The sequence below is a fragment of the Ranitomeya imitator genome, chromosome 6 (genome assembly GCF_032444005.1).
Source record: "Ranitomeya imitator isolate aRanImi1 chromosome 6, aRanImi1.pri, whole genome shotgun sequence".
Taxonomy (NCBI): domain Eukaryota; kingdom Metazoa; phylum Chordata; class Amphibia; order Anura; family Dendrobatidae; genus Ranitomeya; species Ranitomeya imitator.
In genome coordinates this window covers 100,355,742-100,374,960 of record NC_091287.1, presented here as the reverse complement: position 1 = coordinate 100,374,960, position 19,219 = coordinate 100,355,742, and the positions used below count along the sequence as shown (strand labels likewise).

General features: G+C 39.8%; 1 protein-coding gene across 6 annotated transcripts in view; it reads left to right on the top strand.

Annotated features, from left to right (window-relative positions):
* The window catches only part of SATB1 (SATB homeobox 1), a 235,187-nt gene extending 219,435 nt beyond the window's left edge, over positions 1-15,752 (top strand). For 4 of the 6 annotated variants that reach the window (XM_069729966.1, XM_069729965.1, XM_069729968.1 and 1 more), the window contains 2 exons: positions 10,428-10,631; positions 11,576-15,752. In XM_069729966.1, coding sequence (XP_069586067.1) covers positions 10,428-10,631; positions 11,576-12,109 — 738 coding nt within the window. In that variant the 3' untranslated portion in view covers positions 12,110-15,752. The remainder of the gene's footprint in view (positions 1-10,427; positions 10,632-11,575) is intronic. The other 2 variants (XM_069729969.1, XM_069729967.1) reach the window with 1 other exon arrangement.
* Positions 15,753-19,219: the final 3,467 nt, after the last annotated feature.

Sequence of the window (19,219 nt, the reverse complement as noted above, 5' to 3'; positions counted from 1 at the left end):
ATGTTTATAATGGGTGTGCATATATAATATTTAAGATTTTTCAGCATACGTGGAAAAAAATGCTGCAGAATAAGAATATTTTTAAAATTAAATGTGTCAATAGTTTATTTTATCAATTAACAAAATACAAAGTGAATGAACGAAAGGTAAATGCATACCTAATAAGTATTTGGTGTGACCACCTTTTGCCTCTAAAACAGCATCAATTCTTCTTGACACAAGGTTTTTGAAGGAACTCAACAGGGAGGTTGTTCCCGATATGTTGGGGAACAAACCACAGATCTTCTGCGTATGAGGTTTGTGCAAATCCTTCTCTCTTCATGCAATGCCAGACAGATTTGATGTTCCTACCAGGGCTTTGTGATGGCCACATGATCACTTCCAGGACTACTTGTTCTTCTTTATGCTGAAGTAAGTTTTTAATGACATTGGCTATATGTTTGGAGTTGTTGTCCTGCTGCAGAACCTTTTTAGACCATTGCCTTCCTGATGGTACTGCATATGGATAAGTACCTGCCTAGATTTCTCAGCAATGGTGACACCATTAATCCTGAACAAATTCTCAACTCCATTTGTGGAGTCAGAAACTTCCGCAATGTTTGCTAGCAGACCCTCCAGCAAACAAACTTACTTTTGGTTCAAGCCAAATATTTACGATTTTGACTCCTCAATCTTGGTCATCTGCTGCCATTTTTCAGTAGTCAATTCTTCTTGATTCTATGTCGAAGTTATGGTTTTTGACCCAAATTATTCCATGAAGACCACCTGCAGCCAAACGTCTTTTGATCAGTAAATGGTACGTTCCAACTTGTTGCTGCCAATTCTGAGCTGACGGCACTGTGGTATATATACCTATTTTGTAAGCAGGATGCGTCTTACATCTGCTGCTCCCTGTATATTTAGGTTGTTGTCAGAATAAATTTGGAGCCAACCGGATGCCTTCCTCATGGTATTACATGGTGGATAAGCATCTGCCTGTATCTCTCAAAATTGAGAACACAATGCAATAAGCAGTGTTGAGGACCGTTGAAGCAGTAGTAAGCCAAGAAATCTTTATACAATGCCATTAGGCACTATATGAAGCCTTATGAACAACGTGAAGTCCTGGAAGTGATGGTATGGCCCCACAGAGCTATGATCTCAACATCAAGTCTGTTTGGAAATGCATGAAGAAACAGAAGAATTTGCACAAGTTTACATCCACAGAAGATTGGTGGTTAGTTCTCCTAAGATATTTGAAACAACCTCACTACTGAGTTTCCTTCACAGACTGTGCACAAGCGTTCCTAGAAGAACTGATTCTGTTTTGAAGGCAAAGGCTGATCACAAATATTGATTTGATTTAGCTCTTTAGTTAATCCACTTTGCATTTTGTCAATTGATGCAAATAAACTATTAGCATTCTCACTTTGCATGATTTTTTTCTGCACCTGCCTAAAATTTTTGCACAGTACTATATAGATGAAATATATCTGACATTGCATATATTTAGTAAAAGGTTGTCAGCGTAGGAAAATACCTTTTGTCTTAATTAAAGGGAACCTGTCACCCCGTTTTTTCAGATTGAGATAAAAATACTGTTAAATAGGGCCTGCGCTGTGCGTTACAATAGTGTATGTAGTGTACCCCGATTCCCCACCTATGCTGCGAAATACATTACCAAAGTCGCCGTTTTCGCCTGTCAATCAGGCTGGTCAGGTCAGGTGGGCGTGGTGACATCGCTGTTTCTTCCCCAGCTTTCCGTTGGTGGCGTAGTGGTGTGCGCATGTCAAAGTGCCGAATCCACTGCGCGCAGGTGAATGAAAAAGCGCGCGATCTGCGCTATTACCCTTGTCATCGGTGGGGGCGGCCATCTTCCTGAGGCCGCGCGTGCGCAGATGGAGTGCTCTGCTGCACGGGGCTTCAGGAAAATGGCCGCGGGATGCCGCGCATGCCCAGATGGAGATCGCGGCGGCCATTTTCCCAAAGTCGAGTTTGCATCTCGGCTTCAGGAAAATGGCCGTCGCGATCTCCATCTGCGCACACGCGGCATCCCGTGGCCATTTTCCTGAAGCCCCGTGCAGCAGAGCACTCCATCTGCGCACGCGCGGCCTCAGGAAGATGGCCGCCCCCACCGATGACAAGGGTAATGGCGCAGATCGCACGCTTTTTCATTCACCTGCGCGCAGTGGATTCGGCACTTTGACATGCGCACACCACTACGCCACCAACGGAAAGCTGGGGAAGAAACAGCGATGTCACCACGCCCACCTGACCTGACCAGCCTGATTGACAGGTGAAAACGGCGACTTTGGTAATGTATTTCGCAGCATAGGTGGGGAATCAGTGTACACTACATACACTATTGTAACACACAGCGCAGGCCCTATTTAACAGTATTTTTATCTCAATCTGAAAAAACGGGGTGACAGGTTCCCTTTAATGAAGAATTTTGCATGCATGCCTTGATGAAAGGTGCCCTGGAGTAAGATGCATTCAGTTTAATAAAAGACTTATGATTGTGTGTTTAATTTATGCCACTTATAGCCCCCCTACCTGTAAACTCCCGCTTGCCTTTTAAAAAGTAAGGTGTAAAAATGACAAAAATTACAAAATCTTTGTGCAACTACCTTTTTACAGACATTTTTCCATATGTCAGACAGTCTTCTGGTGAAAACTGATGAAATAGGCATTTGTTTTAAAAAGGTACCTGGCAGTCGCACCCCACCCTGGAGCACATGAGCGGCCAAAGAGTCTTTTTAGCCCACATAAGAAAACCAATGCAAAGGGAATCAATCAGCAGGATTTCACACCCCAAACTATTTATATACGCTTGTAGCTCTTTCAAAAGTCCAGTAATACATTTACATGACCATTCGGTTCCTTCATGACTGAGAAATTGGCGTTTGCATTGATGTGCAAATGAGGCTGCTGCCTCTGTCACTCCAGCTCTATTCCCCATCCAGCGCCTCCTCCAGCTTGACTGATGGCTCTTTGCGTGAAATTGCACAACATAGTGGCCGTCAGTTAAGTAGCGCTCGATGGAGAATAGAGCTGGAGTGACACAAGTTCTTGATCTGCAAATAGTTCTTCATCCTCATTTGCATAGAATTTCAAACACTGATTTCTCAGTAATGGAGGAACGGACTGGCCATGTCCTGTATTGCTGGACTTGAATTTGAGAGAACTTCAGGCCCATATAAATAGTTTGGGGGTGAGATAATTCTGACAGATTTCCAGTGAAGACCCATGATATTTTGAATTTCTATAGGTAATGTATCATTGAGGTCCACAATTAACAAAATAAGCCAAAGGTATCTGAGCGATTATCTGACAACATCGAGTCCTGCGGCTGGGATCCTCAGAAGATAAATGGGAACTACTGGGGAAATCCGATGGCCAATGTTCATTTTGCCTGCAGTGCCACCAAAAGCCAAGTAAAGTATTACATGGTACCCATTGAAATGTGCTATAAAGTAATGCAGAGTTTTAACCGGTCCTTCAGAATAAGGCTCTTCTGTTTTGTATTAATAGATAAGGATCTTGTACGGGGGTCCCATGAATGTGCCATAAACTCCAGGATGGGAATACCCCTTTAAGCAATGCTTTTTGTGAACTGTAATAATTTACTACTATGTTCTTGCGTATTGTTATACAGGTTATAAACATTCTTTTCTTCATTTTATTGCTTTGGCTGTTGGGACAGCATTCATGACACATAATGATTGTTCAGGTAGGGTTATCTAAAGGTTACGGCGCTCCCAAATATTAAAAGGCTTCAAGCATATAGTTAAGATATTAACTACTCCTACTTTAATAATAAACCTTTAGATAAGTTAATACTCCACCCTTGTTTATAAATCTTCATAATTTGCAAAAGGTTCATGAAAGGCTTACAGACTAATGAAAATCATATAAAACTGGGAGTGGCGCACTATAATTAAGAGCTTGTGCAAACGATCATCTTCACTGTCTCTCGTTAAACCACCAAAAATCCATGACTGTAATCCCCTTGTATGTAGATGATTGGATTTCGTCCCTGAGTTCAGCTCTTCTGTATATAAATTAATGATAAACACTCGGTTTTGAGGGCCTTATATATTTGAATAAAATGACATTGAAATTATTTTCGGCATATTCTTGCTTACTGTTGCAAGACATCTGCAGATGGTGCCTGGTTGCGGTGCAGTGCATAACAATATTTCTAGTGTGGCAGATGGATTTAAGACCTTTATTTCACAATATATTTCACTTTACAATACATAACTTTACAGGATTTGTGTTGTATGTAGCGGGTTTGAACAGAGCCCGGCATTCATCTGCATGGCATTTTCAGTTCATACATAACTCGTGCCAACGAGTTAAAGCAAGAGGCGAGCATAGTTATTGTAGTTATTGGCTTCCGCTAAAGGCTGAATTTTTAGGAGAAACAGGGTGTTTGGAACAGAAGGTGTCAAATTAAACTATGTCAGATTGAAAAGTAGCGAGATCCTGAAAGTTCAAGTGATTTTAATGGAGTTGTGTTTATTCAGTCTTTTCTTTTCCTTTTTGTTTTAATTTTACTACTGAATTAACTAAGATATTTACTATCTAACCCTCAAAGTACCGTATATACTCGAGTATAAGCCGACCCGAGTATAAGCCGACCCCCCTAATTTTGCCACAAAAAACTGGGAAAACTTATTGACTCGAGTATAAGGCTAAGGTGGAAATGCAGCATTTACCGGTGAATTTCAAAAATACAAATAGATCATTATTTCTCCATAGCTGTGCCATATAGTGCTCTGCACCGTTCATATTTCCCCATAGCTGTGCACCATACAGTGCTCTGCTCGGCACCGTTCATTATTGTCCCATAGCTGTGCCCCATATACAATGCTCTGCACCGTTCATTGAGCCCCATATATGCTCTGCACCGTTCGTTGTGCCCCATATATGCTCTGCACCGTTCATTGTGCCCCATATCTGTGCCTCATATCTGCTCTGCACCGTTAATTGTGCCCCATAGATGCATCACATAAATCTGTGCCGCTGCTGCTGCTGCTGCAATAAAAAAAAAAAAAAAAACATACTCACCTCTCTTGCTTGCAGCTCCCAGCGTCCGGTCCCGGCGCCTCCATCTTCCCGGCGTCTCTGCACTGACTGATCAGGCAGAGGGCGCCGCGCACACTATACGCGTCATCGCACCCTCTGACCTGAACAGTCAGAGCGCAGACGCCGGGAAGATGGAGCGGCACCCGGCGGCTGGAACGCGGACAGGTGAATATAAAATACTTACCTTGTCCCGCCGCTCCTGACGCTGCCCCCGCCTGTCACAGCTGGTCTTCGGTGCCGCAGCTTTCTCTATCAGCGGTCACCGGCACCGCTGATTAGAGAAATGAATACGCGGCTCCACAGTCAGGCATGGTGTTAAGCATAGTGGCATACTGAAGCAGAGCATGATCCACTCCCCTTGGAAACTTGGCCACATGGCAGTACTACAATATAACCACCCCAAACACGCCTTCAAGATGACCACTGACTTGCTAAGGAAACTGAGGATAAAGGTGTTGGACTGTCCTAGCATGTTTCCAGACCAAAACTATATTAAGCATCTGTGCGGCATCTTCAAACAGAAAGCGAAGGTTTCTAACATCCACCAGGTCTGTAATGTCATCACATAAGAGTAGAAGAAAATTCCAGTGGCAACCTGTGAAGTTCTAGTGAACTCCATGCCCAAGAGAGTTAAAGGGAACCTGTCACCTGAATTTGGCGGGACCGGTTTTCGGTCATATGGGTGGAGTTTTCAGGTGTTTGATTCACCCTTTCCTTACCCGCTGGCTGCATGCTGGCCGCAATATTGGATTGAAGTTCATTCTCTGTCCTCCGTAGTACAAGATTGCCTTGCGCAGTTGTGTACTACGGAGGACAGAGAATGAACTTCAATCCAATATTGCGGCCAGCATGCAGCCAGCGGGTAAGGAAAGGGTGAATCAAACACCTGAAAACTCCGCCCATATGACCGAAAACCGGTCCCGCCAAATTCAGGTGACAGGTTCCCTTTCAGGCAATGCTTGAATATAATGGTGGCCTCACAAAATATTGACACTGTGACACAATTTGGCTATTTTCACTTAAGAGTGTACTCACTTTTGTTGCCAGCAGTTTAGACATTAATGGCTGTGTATTGAGTTATTCGAGGGCACACCAAATTTACACATATACAAACTGTACACTGATTGTGTTATATTTAATACAACAGGAGGACAATGAGTCAAAGAAATATGCCAATAGTAACAAATGTGAAAAAGCTTTATTAATAGTGAAATAAAACAAAAGAACAGAACTGTTTAAAAAGTAACTATGGTTCGAATGAGCAGTCAATACAAAATATGGCAATATTAACAACAGGTGTCAAGCGAGATTCCAATTAAAATAATGAGCGGTACACCAAACCTGAATAACTACACAGGATATAACATGCTATGTCAGAAAATATCCATGACTACGGTACTGAAGGTTATATGCACAAGGAATTTACCATAGTACATACATAGACCAGACAAAAACATATGTCCATAAGTATGGGCAAAGAGGGAAGCAGGGGTGTATGTGGAAAGAGTTAAACTAATATAGTCCTATGGCAGCACAAATAATGTGTCCTCCATTAGTCCAAATCTTACCCACCCACAGACAGCTCCCAAGGCATGAAGAGTCGGTCTAAACCAACAATATATGTCCTCCAGCTATACCGCAGAGACAGAGAGGTAAAAAATAACAGCTAGTAGTTACCCAGGTGTTAGGAGGCAGGTGAAACCGATCCTAGGTCCTATAGCTGGAGGACATATATTGTTGGTTTAGACCGACTCTTCATGCCTTGGGAGCTGTCTGTGGGTGGGTAAGATTTGGACTAATGGAGGACACATTATTTGTGCTGCCATAGGACTATATTAGTTTAACTCTTTCCACATACACCCCTGCTTCCCTCTTTGCCCATACTTATGGACATATGTTTTTGTCTGGTCTATGTATGTACTATGGTAAATTCCTTGTGCATATAACCTTCAGTACCGTAGTCATGGATATTTTCTGACATAGCATGTTATATCCTGTGTAGTTATTCAGGTTTGGTGTACCGCTCATTATTTTAATTGGAATCTCGCTTGACACCTGTTGTTAATATTGCCATATTTTGTATTGACTGCTCATTCGAACGATAGTTACTTTTTAAACAGTTCTGTTCTTTTGTTTTATTTCCCTATTAATAAAGCTTTTTCACATTTGTTACTATTGGCATATTTCTTTGACTCATTGTCCTCCTGTTGTATTAGCTATGTTTTGAGTCGTCTCTTGCCTGTTGTCAAATATGCTATCTAGCATATACATGCCACTGTATGCATGGTATTACTATTAGATTATAATGACTTCGGGACTATTTTCTATATTGATTGTGTTATATTGTATCAAAGTCTCGGATCTTCAGTGTTGTCCCATGAAAAGATATCTACTATATAATCGTCTAATTCTGTCTGTAACGGAAAACCTGCGTCGCTGATTGGTCGCGCCATCTGCCCGTGACCAATCAGCGACAGGCGCGGTTCTGTCAGTCACAGTGCCACGTAGTTCAGTCACATTTACTGAACTAGTTCTGTCAGTCACAGTGCCTTCACAACGCCACAAAGTTCAGTCACGTTTACTGAATAAGTTCTGTCAGTCACAGTGCTACGTAGTTCAGTCACGTTTACTGAACTAGTTCTGTCAGTCACAGTGCCTTCACAGCGCCACATAGTTCAGTCACGTTTACTGAATAAGTTCTGTCAGTCACAGTGCTACGTAGTTCAGTCACGTTTACTGAACTAGTTCTGTCAGTCACAGTGCCTTCACAACGCCACAAAGTTCAGTCACGTTTACTGAATAAGTTCTGTCAGTCACAGTGCTACGTAGTTCAGTCACGTTTACTGAACTAGTTCTGTCAGTCACAGTGCCTTCACAGCGCCACATAGTTCAGTCACGTTTACTGAATAAGTTCTGTCAGTCACAGTGCTACGTAGTTCAGTCACGTTTACTGAACTAGTTCTGTCAGTCACAGTGCCTTCACAGCGCCACATAGTTCAGTCACGTTTACTGAATAAGTTCTGTCAGTCACAACGCCACATAGTTCAGTCACGTTTACTGAACTAGTTCTGTCAGTCACAGTGCCTTCACAACGCCACATAGTTCAGTCACGTTTACTGAATAAGTTCTGTCAGTCACAGTGCTACGTAGTTCAGTCACGTTTAATGAACAAGTTCTGTCAGTGATAGTGCCACATAGTTCACTCACGTTTACTGAACAAGTTCTGGCAGTCACAGTGCCATGCACAAATATATTATAGTGTCGATGTACTTCTTTCGTCCGATGATTTATTTAAATACAGTTAGATATTCATGTAATGGTTTATGTATTTTGATGATCTGTTTAATAATTTCATTCAGTTGTAGTAAGTTCTATGAGCAATCACATTTAATGATAATTTATATATTTTACCCGGAAAATCCTGTGTAGTCATTGCATTATTCTTAAATCTTCATAAATAAACTACATACATATTCTAGAATACCCGATGCATTAGAATTGGGCCACCATCTAGTAATAAAATATTTACAAAAATGTAAGGGGCATACTCACTTTTGTGATATATTTTATGTATACATATGTGTGTATATACAGCTCTGGCAAAAAATTAAGAGACCACTGCAAAATGTTGAGTTTCTCTAGTTTTTCTCTTTATAGTTATATTTTTGAGTAAAATGTAATTTTTTCATTTATTCTATAAAATTCTGACAACATGTCTCCAAATTTCCAAGCAATACATTTTCAAAATTATAAAACAAAACAGTGCTTTCAGACTTCAAATAATATAAAGAAAACAAGCTCATAATCATTTAGAAACAACAATACTAATGTTTTAACTCAGGAAGAGTTCAGAAATCAATATTTTGTGGAATAACCATGATTTTTAATCACAGCTTTCATGCGTCTTGGCATGCTTTCCACCAGTCTTTCACACTGTTCCTGGCGCAAAAATGTAAGCAGTTCTTTGATGGCTTGTGACTATCCATCATCCTCTTGATTACATTCCAGAGGTTTTCAAAGGGGTTCAGGTCTGGAGATTGGGCTGCCCATGACAGGGTTTTGATGTGGTGGTCTCTTAATTTTTGCCAGAGCTGTATGTGTGTGTATAATGTATATAGTGTGTGTTCATACATGTGTGTATATATAGCATGCGGTAAAGTGATGAAGAGGTCTAAGGGAGCTAGATGGAGGAATGATTAGGGCATTGCAGAAGCATGCAGTTTTGTGTTTGTTTTTTCATTTGTCCTTTTTTTACCATTTATTTTGGTCTGCGTTCTGGAAACCACAGAGAACGTTGAATTTTTATCAAATAATGTCAAATCGAATTTCGTTTCTTAATATGAGCAAATTTGGGTTTTCAACACATTTGCTTATCACCAATGGTGTACAGTACAAGATTTAGTGGATGCTAGGTCTAATGGCATACAATTGTATAACTTGCCTTATAGAACACGTACATGACATTTTTAAAACATTACCGTCAAGTATTGAGGTCAATTTTAAATGTTGTTAGCTAAAATAAAAAAGGGTGTTTTTTTTTTTTCTTTTTTATTCTTGGTCATTTAGATGTGACTTTTGGTATCCAAGTATGTGATATGCACAAAACTTATTCAGCCACATTACACTTATATCAGTGTTCCCCAAGTCCGGTCCTCAAGAGCCACCAACAGGTCACGTTGTCAGTATTTCCTTAGTATTGCACAGGTGATAATTGCATCACATACTAAGGAAATCCTGAAAACATGACCTGTTGGTGGCTCTTGAGGACCGGACTTGGGAACACTGACTTATATGATAGGATTCATCCTTAGTAATATTTTAATACAAATAAACAACTGATGTATACAAAAATTTATTGTTGGTATCAGCACAATGCATTGAAACAGGGACTTCTTTAAAAAGGGCCATTATATATTAGACATTACAATAAAGAAAGATGTTTAGTTTGTTCAAAGTTAGTGTGAAAAGAAAAACTACTGATCAGATGTCACTTTTCACCACTAGTGTATACACATCTGTGACAGCTGTATGTGGTTTATATGGATCATTTCTATATTTTACTTTTGGAAGCTTATATTTGAAATATCAATTCTTTTTCTACTATGATTTTAATTGCATGAGAAGGTATTAGAATAAAGCGCCTTTTTTTGGCTCCTCACAGTGGTGCAGAATATATCAGAATAGTGAGCACCAAAGTAAATAGCTCGTCTGTTCTTTTTACGTTGACACTGAATGATATGTACAGATGAAAAGGAGAGACCACGGCAAACAAATACATGAAAATGTTTGAGCAAATTAGGAATACAGTTCCGAATATGTAAGGAAACATGTTTTTTTTTTCAATTCACTTGCAGGGGTGGTTGTGTGAATTATTGAGATGGAAAGAAGATCCCTCACCAGAAAACAGGACTCTGTGGGAAAATCTCTCCATGATTCGAAGGTTTCTAAGTCTTCCCCAAACAGAAAGAGATGTTATTTATGAACAAGAAAGTAACGCGGTCCATCAGCATGGTGATCGACCATCCCATATGATCCACGTTTCTGCAGAACAGATTCAGGTCAGTAAGCTGCATGAATATATTATCTGATGGCATTTAGTACAGTAAGCTTGGAGAGCAATGGTACGATGAGACAGATGAAACATTAATGCACAAGTTTAGCATACTGTAGCTGCTGAGTAGAATGAAAAAAAAGTAGCAAGAACAGATTAATGATCTGATATTCTAGTCAGTACTTGGAATTTAGAAACATTTGTATTATGAATAATGTTGAGCGATACCTTCCGATATTTGAAAGTATCGGATGGGAACGGCCGATATCCTAAAAATATCGGATATCACCGATACCCGATACCAATGCAAGTCAATGGGACACAAATATCGGAAGTGATCATGGATGGTTCCCAGGGTCTGAAGGAGAGGAAACTCTCCTTCAGGCCCTGGGATCCATATTCATGTAAAAAATAAAGAATAAAAATAAAAAATATGGGTATACTCACCCCTCCGACGAACCCTGGCTGTCACCGCTGCAAGCGTCTGCCTCCGTTCCTAAGAATGCAGTGAGTGAAGTACCTTCAATGACGTCGCGGTCAGGTGAGCGATCAGGTGACCGGTCACCTGACCGCGACGTCATCGAAGGTCCTTCACTCTCTGCATTCTTAGGAATGGAGGCAGACGCTTGCAGCGCTGAGAGCCAGGGTTCGTCGGAGGGGTGAGTATATCAATATTTTTTTTTTTATTCTTTATTTTTTACATGAATATGGATCCCAGGGCCTGAAGGAGAGTCTCCTCTCCTCCAGACCCTGGGAACCATACGCACCACACACGCCGAAGATGACTGGGAACTTTTAGGAGATTCCAATATCGCAAAAATATCGGAACTCGGTATCGGAATTCCGATACAGCAAATATCGGCCGATACTGCAGATATCGGGTATCGGAATGCTCAACACTAATTATGAGATATTTCATCATATTTCTTACAATTTCCATTTAATTTTCAGCAGCAACAACAACAGCAACAACAGCAGCAACAACAACAGCAGCAACAACAGCAGCCACCACCACAACAGCCACAGCAACAAACACCACAGCCACCAGGTCCAAGGTTGCCCCCTAGACAGCCCACCGTGGCATCTCCAGCAGAATCTGAAGAAGAAAACCATCAACAGTCCCGTCCACGAACAAAGATCTCTGTTGAGGCGCTGGGTATTTTACAGAGCTTCATTCAAGATGTTGGTTTGTACCCAGATGAAGAAGCCATTCAAACATTGTCCGCGCAGCTTGATCTGCCCAAGTTCACAATTATCAAGTTTTTCCAGAATCAGCGTTACTATCTGAAACATCATGGAAAGCTGAAAGACAATTCTGGCCTAGAGGTCGATGTGGCGGAATACGAAGAGGATGACTTGTCCAAGGATATGGAAATGGAAACCCAAGACAAAAGTACTAGTATTCTCTTTTCAGTTAAGCTTGAAGACAATTTAACTGGAGAAAGGAACACTGACATTACTGCAGACCTGAATGACTTATCGTAAAGTATTATTTTTTTTTGTTCACATGTTAAATTGGTATTACTAATCCCTGTTCCATCCTAGGTACTGTCAGTAACTTTCTGTTGTACGTTGTATGGCCCAATGAATCTTGGGGAAAAAAAAAACTTGCACAAAAAAGGAAAAGATACAGACTGTATTTAATGTTTTACTCTGTCCATAAGCTTCTCTTAGCTCCAGAAAAGAAATTGCCGAATCTGGTTCCGAGATCTGTGTTCACTGGATAATCCACAACATACTTGACAAGCATGAATTTAGCCCAGACGTATCGAAATCTGGAGCCTTGAAACAAGCATACAGACCTTCAGTGGGGTTTTAATTTCTGTTTTCCTCTTCGAATCCACACTTGATCTTCAGAAAGTCATGCTTATGTATAAATAGGAGAGTATGTTACTCTTGCACAGTCGTGGGGTGCCGAAAAGCTCTATGCTGTGAGATGCAGTTAAAATGATAACATGCCAACAAATGCCTTGTGTTATATGGCACTGCCGTAATTTAAACTTCTTTATGTTCTCTTTTTTTTGGAAATAAAGTCACTGTATTTTTTTTTTTTGGTTCGTATTTTGTTCTATTGGTTACAAAAGGTAGAATATGTACACATTTAGTCCCATTATCTGTAGATTCCGCAGCCTCATGTTGTAATTATTTTTTTGGGGGGCAACGTTATTTTATTTTATTTTTTTTTTCTTTGTTGTTTGTTATATTGCTTATCTTCGTTACCATACTGATTCTTTTTTTTTCTATTTATATATGTATTTTGATGGGCAGTAAAACAAAGTGTCTTAAAAGTTTTAAATAGAGAAAATGTGCTTTACAGAGTTGCCTATAAAAAAGTGCTCTATGTTATCCAAGCAATTCATACTATAAGCTTCACTCTTATTGTGGTATGCAATTTTTACTATCATGCAAACAAGCTTAGGTAAATAAAACAAAATAGATCACCTTAGAAACTTATGCAATTAATGTGAAAAAAATAATTGATGTGTGCAATGTGTCTTCCCTTGGTTTACAATCAATTTTCAAGCTACATCTGTACAAAGTTTCTGTATAAAAGTGTATTTCTTTTTTTTATGAGTTTATGCCTATGAAAACACCAGTTATTTTGTTACAGCTGGCTGTTTTTATAAATGTATCACAATTTTCTTTATGCAAAGATGTTCCGACTAGAAGTGGTTATTGACTGTAACTACACAATTAAAATTGTTTGTATGGTATGATACGGTAAGGTTTGTGTCTGTGTACAGTACATAACAGGGCAGCCGGGAATAGTTCACAGTCCCAAGAGTCTAAACTTGGTCAACTCTCTAAATTCCACTTTTTTGGTCATCGAGTGATTTATGGAATTTTAGCAAGTAAGGAGACAGTTTTAACTTGCAAACATTGAGATAGCAAATTGTTTTCATCTATACCACAGATTAGAACCTCAATACTCCCATTGTCACCAACTAAAATGGCAATAATATTGTGCACACTCCTTAATATATCGAATATAAAAATCTATAATTGTGTAGTCTAACATTTAAAAATGTTAAAGTTTCAAGTAAAATAATAACCATGTAATAATAAATAAATGAGTTTTTCAAGACCATTAATTATTTTATATGAATCCCTAAAGCTTCTTACCCAGTAAGTGCAGGAGGTCCATCAAAAGTAGAGGCAAATGATGATCCTAATCAGAGCTTCCCTGTTTACATTCTGTTAATGCATTATATCCAGGCGTCCCGTCTGCACCACCAAGAAACGGTATTTCTATAAAACCCCCAATGGAGCCATAGACTATTATTACACAAACAATTCTTTTTTTTTTTTTTTTGCCCTTTTTTTAAAAAGGTCCATCGGGAACAAAAATGTAGTAAGTGTTCCACTCTTAGCAATTCATGGCTATGTCCGGGGTTTCATCTAAATCTTAATTTTTATGAGGGTTCAAACAATGCATAAACGCTATTTTAACAAAAAACTAAGGAATTGTATGGAGAGAAAAAAAGTGACATATTGGATCGCCTTAACTTATTGTGAGGGTAGCCCTAACTTTGTTAGTCCTCAGCTTCCTAAGGCATTGTTACTATGTTATGTAGCATTTTAATGGAGATGCTCCTCAAAAGACCACCGTCATCTTTGACAAGAACTTCTGCAATACATGGTTCAAGTACAAAACAGTATTAACCTGTGAACATTCATATTTCCATAGTGAACAGTATGTAACCTAATTTTTATTTCTGGCTAATATGTGATATTTTATATAAATGTGGTTAATTCCCCACAAAGTTTGCTTTTGTGACCAGAATGGTATCATTTTGAAATGTACTTCCAATTAGAAGACAAGACATACTGAATATTTTTAAGGAATGACAAAAGATTAACAAGTGAGTAGTCTTTTTTTTTTTTATTACATGGTTAATTAATTTCACAAATTAGTCCCTTGACAGTCTACCATCATATTCTGATTATACTATCCTTGGGAGCAGTGCTCAATGTTCAGTATATTCTGGTGGAAGCTCTTTTCTTGCTATTCTGAGACCTCTGAGGTCTCCTTGAATTTATCAAGGTAAGCATAAATGGTATGGACCATTCTGCAATTCATTGTGATAAAGCTCTTCACCCAAATATCAGCCAGCTCCAAACAGTTTTCTGTCTAGCTAGAAAGACCTGATCCAATTTTGAAGGACTTCCAAAATCCCAATTTGCCCATCTCTGAATTGAAAATGGGTGTATTTCAAATTATTACTTATATACAAGTTCACTGCAGACTCTAGAAATGATACAACTATGAAATTATTTATTCTAATCTTGAGGACTGTGCATCCTACGAAGGTATCGCAATGAAAAATCAGAGAAACACGGCCATTCTTGCAACATAACTAGTGATTCTTAGCGCTTCGACCCTTTCGGGTCTTTGTCAAGATGTTGCAGCATTGCAATGAAGAAGTGGTAGGGTAGACGTAGTCGCTGTTCAGCACTGGTTTGTGATTTGACAAAGGCCTGGGAGGGTCGGAACGTTGAGATTCACTAGTTATGTTGCAAGAATGACTGTATTTTTCTGATTTTGCCTTAAAATTCTTTTGAATGGCGCACCATCCTTTGAATTTGAATAAGTCACTTCATATTTGCATCATTTATAATGTGTGCATTGAACTTTATTGATTGGAGGGCGTCCTGCCGGTACACTTACACCTCTTCTTATGCAATACGAGTGCACTCCACATTTTCTTGACTCAAATTATCACTGTCGTGGTCACAAGGGCAATGATTGTGGGAATTAATTTATTAGCAATTTTTCATATTTTTCCAGACTTGAGCAATTTGGAAATACCATTTACTAGTTACATAGTGTTATTAAAGAGGTTTTCCAGGAAAACAATTCGATGGGTATATTCTTAGGATAGCCTGTCAGTGTGTACTCAGTCCCACTGTCCGACAGAATGAAGGGAATGTGGGGATTTGGTGAGTGATCACTGACCCTTGACGAGGTGCTTCTCCTCTTGGACAGCAGTGGTTCACAAATTGATGGCCTAGGCTTTTTTTTACCTGTTTTATCTCTTTGAAGGTATATGCATTTTTCCGTTCTAATAGCGTCATTCACCCAATGGCATTTGATGGATGAATAAAGTGTATCTCATCAGAAACCATATATTTTAGTGATTTTTAATGTGTTCGGTTGACTCAACATTAACTGACAGTTTGCACACCGACAACGTTACTGACCATGGGCACAATGTTGATTTGATTGTAAAGTTGCATTTGCCAGTTGTAAATAAGGCTAGGTTCACATTGCGTTAGTGCAGTCCTTTCAACGCATACGTTAAACGGACCACTAACGCAAGTGCCGACTTTGCACAGCACTAGCACAGATGGAGCATCTGCTAGCGCTATCTGCGCTAGCAGTGACGGACCCGGAAACGCTGCAGCCCGCGTCTCGGGTCCGTCATTCAAATGACGGCACATCACTAGCGCACGCCCATTGTGGGCGTGCGCAAGCGATGCGTCCGACATTGCAGTCTATGGCGGCGTTAACGGACTACCTTACACCGCGTTATGCCGCGATGTAACGTAGTCCGTTAAACGTACCGCCATAACGCAATGTGAACCCAGCCTAAGTAAAAGGCTTCATCTACCGTAATACAGGACATTGATTCAGATATTAACGGCATTTATGAATATTAATAGGGCTGTCTGCTTTTATTTTAGCAAATGTGGACATGATCTTGTGGCACTAACATTTACATGTTACTGGTGCTCCGCTGTAAAAAGCTTATTCAGACAAATATGCAAATCGGTCCAAGCAGGGACTGGCCGTGGGTCTACCAACTGGATCATCATTGTTTCATATATTTCTATGAGGCTGTTGCGCTCAGGTCAGGAGAACTGCGGCCAGTCATGGACTGATTTGGAATGGCGCCTGAATGAGCCCTATTGTAAACCTGCCCAATTATTAGTGTATCCTTCCTCCAGACTATACACCTTTCCTGTTCTAAAATAGTGATGTAGCCTCGGGTGACCATACCTGTCCATCAGTCTCCTCCAGTTAAAAAAAAAAAAAGAACACTGCACACAAGAAAGCTGTTTTTCAACTCAACAATGCTTGATGGACAGGTTAGGTCACATGCTCTGCCATCGTTGGCCATTTTGATAACTGAAGCACTGTTCAGTCTTTGCAGAAGTCAGCACTAAGCACAGCGGAAGAACCTATATCTATTAATAAATTGTTGCAATGTGCTGTGCAACACCAATAACTCCTGGTAACATGAACCATTTTATAATGTAAATCATTGTCATGTCATTTTCATATTTTTTTGGTCAAATCTATTGTTCAGTATACTTTTTTTTCCATATTTCATGCCTTTTTACATGAGCAAGGCCCCATACATAAATATGTAAAAAGATGTCAATCCTCTGCAGTTGTATGTTGGTTCATAAGTTTAACTACATTTTGCTCTGTGTATTGCTCATCTTTGTCACTGATGATCAGTAAGGGCAGGGTACCCTAATAATAAAATCTAAAGAAAAAACATATTGACCAGTACTTTCAATAAAATATCTCCACTAAACTTGTAATTCCATTGAAGTGGTTCATTGACCTTTATTGGATGTCACACATTTCTGCTCTGTAGAGTTCAATAAGAGGAACGTCTGCGGAAGTTGCTAATTACCGTACTTGGTCTATAGGCTATACCGCACTAGTTTTATAAATTGGAATTCCACATTTTCCATATTTTTTTCTCTTCGTTTATCCTTGGTGATATCTTTGGATGTGATGTCGGACTTCACTAATATCTACCAGGCTTCTAAGCTTCACTCTATAGTGATGTCCTTATGAAGCAAATCAAAATTGAGCCAGTATTGATGCGACAACCCCTTCCAAAATGCTACCACTGGTATTCATCCCAAGTCAGTCGATCATCTCAAGTCAACACAACAACTAGCAAATATTGCCAGGGAAGCCGTGGGTAGAAAAGGACATGTAGGACTTGCATTATAAAGATAATGTGAGCAACTCATTCTGCAGCTAGCAATAGACAGTGAAATACAGCAGCTATAAGAAGCAAGTGGTGCTGTGTTTTTACAAAACCCAATAGCAAAATTGATTTTTAGTCCCAACTCCATGCATTTAAGTAAATAATATATTGGCACCAAAGTTAAAAAATTTCTGTATTGTTCTTGCTCTCAGGACAACCAATGCACATGGCAGCAGCATTGTGAAAATTATCCCCAAGTGCTGAGCAGTGTAGTTGCGAATCCAGCTTTCTGATGAGCTTAACACTACTGTATTTAGTAGCAGCATTTCTATGTGCTTATCTCTCTGGGCAGCTGCTTCTTTCGCCATAGACTTTTAAATGGAGCATGTAACCCAATTGATAATTCATCTCTTCTCTCAAGACAAATTATTTCTAGTATATTGAGAATGAATGATAAGTTCAAAGGGCAGAGGAAGAGAAGTGGCTCATAAATTAAGGCAGAAGCATGTTTTACTAATAAAATATATTCAAACCAGCATTTTTTATTTGATTTATGCAGCGATTATTAAAGTCTTACCGACCATTTAAATTGTCCAGTTTAGAAAACACAGTTGCTTAGGAAATATCAAGTGGGCACAGGGGAAAGTAACTATGACAGTCTCTCTGGAGAACCTAGCACATTTGTGCATTACACAGGCAACCCATTAATTTTCATTAGAATTGTGCAATGCTTTTTTTTCCCTATGGGGACACTGCAGGCAAATCGGACATCTGCTGTCAAGCTGGATGCCTGTTTGTCTGCTTATTTTTAACATATAGGGATTGTGCAATGAAGACAACCATCTTTTGTTATCAATTTAGGCTCTATCCTTGGACCAATGCATCTATCCAAGCTGGTTTGTGGCTAAATTAGCATTTTTTCAGTAAAGGGAATAAGTCAGCATCTTCAGAGAACAGCATGGTGTAGGAAAAGTTACCCTGAATCCAACAATGTATCACATAGATTACTGGGTGCAGCCGTTCTGACACAATCAGATCAATTAGATTTAGCAGTGCAGCAGAACTGAGAAAGCTGGCCCTACCTACACCAGGCTCTGTCTATACAATATCTATAGACCCTGAGCTGCTTATCACAGAAAGAGGCATGTCGGACTACCAGGCACACACTGCTTTACTCCAGCTATGGTAAGCCCCTAGTGCTAAAACCATTATTACGAAGGATGGGCCAACCCAAACAGTAAAGTTTGGGGTCTATACCGAACACCTAGTGTCCGTGTACAAGCCCCGAACACGGACTTCCTCAGGAAGTCTGTGCTACTGGTCCGGTTCGGCAGCCTGAACAAAGTTTATTGAAAGGGTGCAGTGCAACCAATCAACAAGCTTTGCCGATGTGGGCACATCCGTCTCCATCACAGTCATGACAAGTATTGGCATGGCTGTGAATGGCCGGCGGAGCACTATAAAATAATACATAAAAGAAAAAGTGCGGTCCTCTGTATTTTTGATAACCAGTGCAGGCAAAACCAACAGCTGCAGGCTGCAATCCCTACCTGTGAGCTTTAGCTTGGCTGGTTATCAAAAATAGAGGGGTCCACATGCCGTTTTTTTAACCTATTTAAATAAATAATTTTAAAAAATGGTG